Below are 7,602 nucleotides of genomic sequence, written 5' to 3' on the forward strand. Positions count from 1 at the left end.
GATGGGAGTATTACAATTCTTCCCATACAATGCTTCAAATGAACTCATCCTCAAAGATTCCTGGTACACATGTTGTAAGAAAACTCAATTAGTAGAAGATACTCTTCCCACTTCCATTTCTAATGCATCACATACATCCTCAACATGTCCTCCAATATCCTATTGACCCTCACTATATGTCCATCTACCTGTGGATGATAAGATGTGTTGAAGGCCAACTCTATAACCAAACTTGCAAACAACTCTTTCCAAAACATGGATGTGAACTTAGCATCCCTGTCAAACACAATATTCCTTGGAAAACCATGCAGCCTTACTACATTTATGATGAATACCTGTGTGTTACACAACATTTTTTCACTATCCCTGTACTCCCTATATATGATCTTGGAGGACCTATACAATATACCCAACATGTTTTCCCGTCATGAAGGAACCCCCAATATGTCCCTCCTCATGAGCCGAATAATTCCCCTTTTCATAATTTCCTTAGAATCTTCCTTTTATCCTAGTTTACAAAACCGGCGCTACTGACCAGTTTTCTCCTCGTGCCAATTTACAGAGGTTAAAACTAGCTCTCATGCCGATCGGAGTGATTGAGCCCTTTTCTAGTCATGTCAATCCTCTTTAGGAATGTTTTTTAAATAAGAAGCCGAATCTTACATGTCTAGAAGCTTCGTAATGGAAGTATGGTAGATGGTTGGGGCAGATAGAGCCAAGGGAATCATTTTGGTATCCTTTCAGTTTAGGATGGAACAACCTCAAGATATAAGAGCTTTTCCCATGATGAAACGAAACATATTCCATCGATTCAAGCTATATAAACCTCTATCTTTCCAAGAAAAATCTAGTTGGAGTTTTGGAGCAAGTTTGAATAATCAACAAGTCATCTATATCTTGTAGCTTTCTAGTGTATGCTTGACGGAGAATAGTGTGATTTTGGTTTGGTTTGAGACTAGAGGGAAAGTTGCCTTAAAAATTATATTGTTGGGGCTTTCCATGAAGTGCTAGAAGAAGTGTGGGAACCCAGATACGTTGGAGGAGACGAGCAACGTCAAGGCACCAACTATAATCTCTTTCTGATTTATATAAATGCAACTATTGATTGATTTCCTACATGAAGTGTCATTTTACATCTTTATGGCTTAATGTTCCTTGACCTATTAAGTAGGCTAAATTCAATATTGTATGCTATCATGTTTGTTGTTGTTGTTGTTTCCTTGTTTCAGGTATTCGAAGGAAGGAAATGTAAGATAGTCAGAGTGAGGACGCAAGATGAACACCAAGCAGAGTATTGTTCTAAGAGGTAGGCCATCTTAATTTATTCTATCTTAAGGAGATTTTCCATAGATTTTTTTTTTTTGGCTAGACCCGCTCTCTCGGGCTAGAGGAATTGTTTGTGTCTGCATTGATAATTTACCTGCACCACAAATTGGCGACTTTGCTGGGGATCTAATCCTTCTGTTTGATTGGTTGTCATTTTATGGTTTTGTGTGAACTTTTATAGTATCACCATTTCCCTTTAGTGTTCTCTGCTTTGCCTGGTTTACTGCTCTAAGCTTGAAATTTACATTGGCAAGTCTGGCCTTAGCCTTTGATTTTTTTTTTCCTTGAATCTTCGGTCAGTGCATTTATTTTTCTAACAGCCGCGTTGATCAGTGCAATTTTCTCTAAAACAGTCACGCCAACCCCCATTCGGCAAGTCTTTTCAGTTAGGCAGTTGCACCAATTCTTGTAGGTGAAGATCAGGGCTTACCCTAGATCATAGCTAGTGTGTCTTTCTCTTCTGATTTCTGTCTCTCAACTTGTTGTGACTGTGTTCTCCCTGGATAGAAAGCTATTTTAGCTTGGTTTGTATGATTGGTTGATTTGCATTTTCTTCACTTGGTTTCTTGAGTTCTTGGATGGTGTATAACCCTAGGGCATATAGGTCATCACCCATTCACTTGTTTGTGTGCTCAGAAAGTCAAGTTGATAGTCAAATTTTCTCCTTGCATTTCATTTGATTAGTCCTTTTGTTGCTTTGATTTCCATTTAACAAGTTTGAAAAGTTTCGTTTAGTGTTTGAGCATCTCTTTTCAGGCATAGATCACATTGCCCATCTTGTTTTTGGTTTAGTCTTTGCTTCATTAGTTTTGAAAGGAATTCTCTTTCATGATTGATTGTATTGGGAATATTTCATTGAAGTGTTTGTGAAAGATTCATTCCGTCATTTCATTGAAAAATACATAATTCTAGTTTGTTGAATCAATATGTTACATTAGTTAGCATCATTGAAGGCTAGAGTTGCATCGTCACTTGCATTGGAAAAGAAATGAATTCTCTTTACTAGTGAAAGGGCTACTTGAAGTGAATTTGATAGGAAAGTTAGGAATTGGAAAGAGTTTTTTTCATCATTTTGTTTTCAAAAGGAGAAATAGTGAAAAAGTCATTTTTCTTTCAATTTCTTGTTTTGTTGCATTTGAGTGTGTTTTCTACTCTCATTAGTGTAGACAATTCATTGAATTGAAAGGGTCTTGTCTCATTTAGTTGCATATAGGTGTTTTTGAGTCACATCGATAAGGCCTGAAAATCGAGACATAATTTCAAGATAAACTCTAAAATTTACTCAATTAACCTAAGGCGCATTTAAATATAACGACTAGATCTTAGAAGGTCTAAGCTAGAGACATGTTTGGACATATTAAAACCTACCAGATGTCATTTGATTCGGCACTAGACAGTGCTAGTATGGACTCGTGCTACCTGTACCATTGAGTATATAAAACAAGACCCCATTAGGTTGCAATCCTTTATCTGTAGGAAGCCGATTCTACTGCCCTATAAACGTGATACACTGAACACAACATTCAGGGAGATTTCCTACCCGTACTTCTCAGTTTGCCGAGAGGTATTCTACAATTCACAGTTACCTGGTAATCCTTTTTACCTATATCGTTGTGAGTAGTCATTATGATATTTTTACTCCCTAAATATAAAATTTTGCCCAAGCTCTTGTCCTTTCGACTGTGTTTCAAACCGAAAGTGATAGAGTCACCTTTACTTCTTTTTCAACTCTCAAAACATGAAAGAATGCCAGTTTGTTTTTGCATCTTAAAAAATTGTTTCACACAATCTTATCACATCCTTGTTATACTTTTTTAGATCACATCATGAGTATACCTTTAAATACATTTTAAAGCTCTCAAAGTCAATCTCTCTTTTGGTTATTTGAGACAAAATCATCGTCATTGAACCAGTTGGTTCGCCTAGATCCTCTACCCCTCCTCTGTTTGAAAGATTGGTTGAGGAGCCTTTTCCTGAATTGCCATAGTTTCTTGAGGACCAAGGTGTTGAGCTTGGAATTTTTCTGGGTATTTAACCTTGTCCATCTCATCCTCCCCCTTCAAATGCTAGATCACTTTCCGACATTGGCCTAGAATCTCCAGATAACCCTGTCTAGACTCCCGAGAGTTCGCTGACTTCTGAAGGTTAGCTTGGACTAGTTGTTTATCCTCTAAATCCTTTGTTTGATCTTGTTGTGATATCACTGTAGCATCTGTACAATACGTATGATCAGCTGGGTATTCCTCTACAATTATCCCCTCAAAGATATTTAGTAGTCCGTTGTTGTCTGTTTTCACCCATGGAATTAGAAGGTGAAATTCAAATCTCCTTTTTAGGTCACTCGGAGGTTTCCACTCCACGCACAGTCAAGGAGCAAGAATATCCTTTCCCTCCTGAAGGTTTTGCTTACACGGGAAGAATTCCAACCAGTGTTCATCCTGAGTTACCGCGTAATTACATGACTTTATCTCAGTTGGTTTCAGGCATGCCTACTACCTCATCATTGTATCGCAAACCTATTTGGGCATCTAGCACTATGCCTACCATAGGTTTGTTAATTCAGAACCAGAGATCCCAATAGACGATGATTTCTATAGTTAGTTTAGTCTCGGTGCAACCCACCATTCCCAATCCTCTTGTTTCATCAGTCCAAGTAACCCATCTAGTTCAACCGACGGTCTTGAGTCATTTCGTTGTCAGTTCTTCTATCCCTCGAGTAAGTGTTCAAGCTATCCCATCACCTCGGGGGTAGAGTTTGAATGTTTCTATGATGTCTCTCACAACCAATGTGAGTGGCTCACAACCTCACATGGTAGGGATGAATCGACCCTCTTCGAGTGCCATTTCACATCTTGTTGGTCCTCTTGGATCAAGTTATGTACAGTACCAACAAACCAATGGTGGTCTGTCTGCATCAAGTCATGTCCAGTACCAATAGCCCAATGTTGGTCCAATTGGGTCAAGTCATGTCCAGTACCAATAGCACAATATGGTTCAAGGTCAGTACCAACCTCCTTATGTTCCATATGGTTCACAAGCGATGGCTAATCCCCCATACATCCCTCAGCATGGACCTTATGTCTAGCTTGGTTTGTCCACCATGCCTAGGGGGTATGGTAGATACAGTTCGAAAAATTTCAAGCTGTCATTCGAGGAACTATTCAAGTACCTTTGCAGCAGCAAGGGAAACCTTCATTACAGGAAGGGTCATCCATGTAATAGCAAGGGCAACCTTCATTGCAGCAAGGGCCATCCATGCAGCAAGGGCAACCTTCATTGCAGCAAGGGCCATCAATGCATCAACAAGGCCATATGATGTCGTGGCAAGGACAACTACAACAACCATAGGGGCAACCTTCGTAACAGTTGTAGCCAACAATGAAGCTGTAAACTCAGTAAATGCCACAATCCTCCCAGCCTATGCCTTCGCAAGGTCAACCTCTGCAGCTGCAGGGACAACCCTTACAACATCAAGGTCAACCATTACAGCAACAAGGTCAACCTAGGAAGTAAAAACCCTTAAACTCATATCAACAGGGTCAACCCTTGCAAGGGCAAGGCGAGGGCCAAGTCGTGCAATAACAAGCACATAATTCTTATGTCCAAGGGCAATAGGTTCAACCTCCTTTTGTCCAATGATAGCAAGTCAAAAATCCTTATGTCCAAGGACAGCAAGTGCAGAATCCTTATGTCCAAGGGCAGCATGTCGAACACCCGTTCGTATAGGGGCAACAGGTCCAAAACCCTTATTCCCAGGGACATCAGGTGAAAAGTCCATATGTCCAAGGCCAGAAGGCTCAACAAACTTTTAATTCATATGTTTCTTATGAGAAACCTCTGGTTAGATAGTTTCAAGGCATTCAAGGTCATAATCCTCCCTATGAGAAAGGTAACCTACAATGGCGGAAAAATCAAATGCCTTATGGACAAAATCCTTACCAACAGGGATGGGCCCTACTAGTTGGGACCCCTTATCAACCTCAAATTTCTTTAAACACTCAATTTCCATTCTTGGCTATGCTGGAATTACCAGATGTGTCTAGACTCATGAATGAACTGATTCTTCATTCGCCATACTGGCCTCTAGTTCTGTTCAAGATTCCAAGAAATTGTCCAATATTTGGAGGAAAGTGAAAGGTGATCCTCCAGCCCATGTGACGACATATCACCTCTAGTGCTCCTCGAATTCTGATGTTGATGATTCCGTTCATCTTCACCTTTTCCAATGAACTCTTATAGGGGTTGTAGCCAAATGGTATATCAAGCTACCTTGAAATACCTATCATGACTTTAACACTCTCTCCATGGCATTTCACACACATTTCTAGTTGTCGGTTTGCTATGAAATTGGCACCCATCTGTTAATGTTGCTCAAGCAAGACTCTGGGACTCACACCTCTAATCACATCCATGAATGGAGACATAGGTGCCATCTATTTAAGTTTGAAATTGCTGGTCAATTGTTGACTGAGTGGTTCACAAAATCATTTGTCAACAAAATTGATGAGGACATTGCCATGGGTGGATGCATCACTGAGGAAGAAGCCATCGCACGTGCCCAATATCTATACCTTATCTATTCATAGTTAAACACATTATACGATGTGTTACCTGATGCGCCCAGACCATCGTTTGATCTGATGACATCTAAGTCTCCGACTACGCCTCCTGTTGATGGAGTAATTGGTTTAGTGACTCGGAACCCTAAAAAATCCTCTTTCGAATAGAAGTCGGTCTCCAACACTACTCCCAATGATTCCTTTCGCAATTCATCTGACCCTAGCAAAACCTTGGAGGTTCACACTGTCTAGTCTATCGCAGTGGATAAATCCTCTAAAGTTAAGAAGAAAGGAAAACGCAAGGGTAAAGTTGATGCCCCAAAGTAGGGTCCTCCTAAGTCATCTGCTAGTGATACTTCCCAACAGAAATCCAACTATCCATGCCTCATCTGTGAGGAGGATCGCTATACTAAGGATTGTCCCAGATGGTCTAAAGTTAGTTGTTTGCTAAAAGGGACCACAACTATGTTGAAAGAACCCTTACCATCCCAGCAGACTCAAATGGTAGACCATCCTCAGTCATCTGCTTCCTCGGGTTCACAAGTGCTCATGATGTGTACCTCAATCAATGTGGTTACTAGGTCAAAATATTATCAAACTCCTACCCCATTGGTAGGGGAAGAGAAAGAAGGTACCCCTTCCTCTTCCAGCCCATCCAGTTCTTGTCCTCTCCATATAGAGTGACCCAATCCTGATTCCACCATTTGACCACCTTCTCAAGGTGTGCTTCGAAAGTCCTCATATAATCCCAACGCTCGAGCCACTCAACATTATAAATTTTTTGAAGATTTGGCTCAAGCACCATCAGATATTTTGCTTTCGAGGTCCTTCAAAGCTGTCCTTCTTAGCAAAAATCATTACTATCAGCTATTGGAGGTATTGATACAACTGAATTTAATTTCTTCTGTTTTGACCTAGAAAACCATGTTCTACATTTACCTCATCAAATTTCCTTTCTCATTAACGTAATCATAAATGAGAAAAACATTCATAGGACCATCATCGATGAAGATGCTTCTACCTGCATCATGTATGTCGCTTGTTGGAAGGCAATTGGTTCTCCTACTCTGAATCAATCCCTTAACACTCTGGAAGCCTTTGATGGGTGAGATGCGTGACCATTTGGTGTCCTTCCCAACCTTCCCATTACATTGGAGGGTAAGACAGTACATGTTGAAGTAGAGATCATTGACACTAATGTTAACTACAATCCTCTACTCAGATAGAGCTAGACCCATACCATACATGTTGTAGCCTCCTCCCTTTTCCGTGTGATTCGTTTCCCCCATCAAGGGAGGATAGTCATACTCAACCAATTGTCCTTGCTTTCCTCTTCCTCCTAGGATGGTAGTGTTCCATATCTCAAGCACACTGGTGCTTCTTATGAGAGTGTGGGTGCAAGTCTTTTCAAAGATCCTACCTTGATGGGGATATTTCCACTCCCACCTCCTCATGTTGCCTCTGTCAACATGATTTTAGTCAAGTCTGATCCTTGGGTCATTCCTTCGCTAGATATTGTTGATACATGGGGTGAGGTTATGCCATTAAGTCCCACTGAAATTGATTACGTGGAAATTTTTCAGCTTCACCTTCGGTATCCTCTGATCATCCTCTTTCGATAACATATCTCTATGCATATTCTCAATCCCCGTGATTTGGTTCTTCGGAATCTCTTGATCCATTAGCCAAGAATTTTCTTTCTGACGAGAGTATCATG

General features: G+C 40.4%; 1 protein-coding gene across 1 annotated transcript in view; it reads right to left on the reverse strand.

Annotated features, from left to right (window-relative positions):
- Window positions 1-4,672, reverse strand: part of LOC149208756 (sugar carrier protein A-like) — a 31,260-nt gene extending 26,588 nt beyond the window's left edge. Inside the window, exon 1 of the mRNA XM_089398412.1 lies at window positions 4,496-4,672. Coding sequence (XP_089254538.1) covers window positions 4,496-4,672 — 177 coding nt within the window. The remainder of the gene's footprint in view (window positions 1-4,495) is intronic.
- Between the last annotated feature and the right edge of the window lie 2,930 nt (window positions 4,673-7,602).

Source organism: Pinus tabuliformis, chromosome 1_2 (assembly GCF_031772625.1).
Source record: "Pinus tabuliformis cultivar Carrire ecotype Pingquan chromosome 1_2, CPIR1, whole genome shotgun sequence".
NCBI lineage: Eukaryota > Viridiplantae > Streptophyta > Pinopsida > Pinales > Pinaceae > Pinus > Pinus tabuliformis.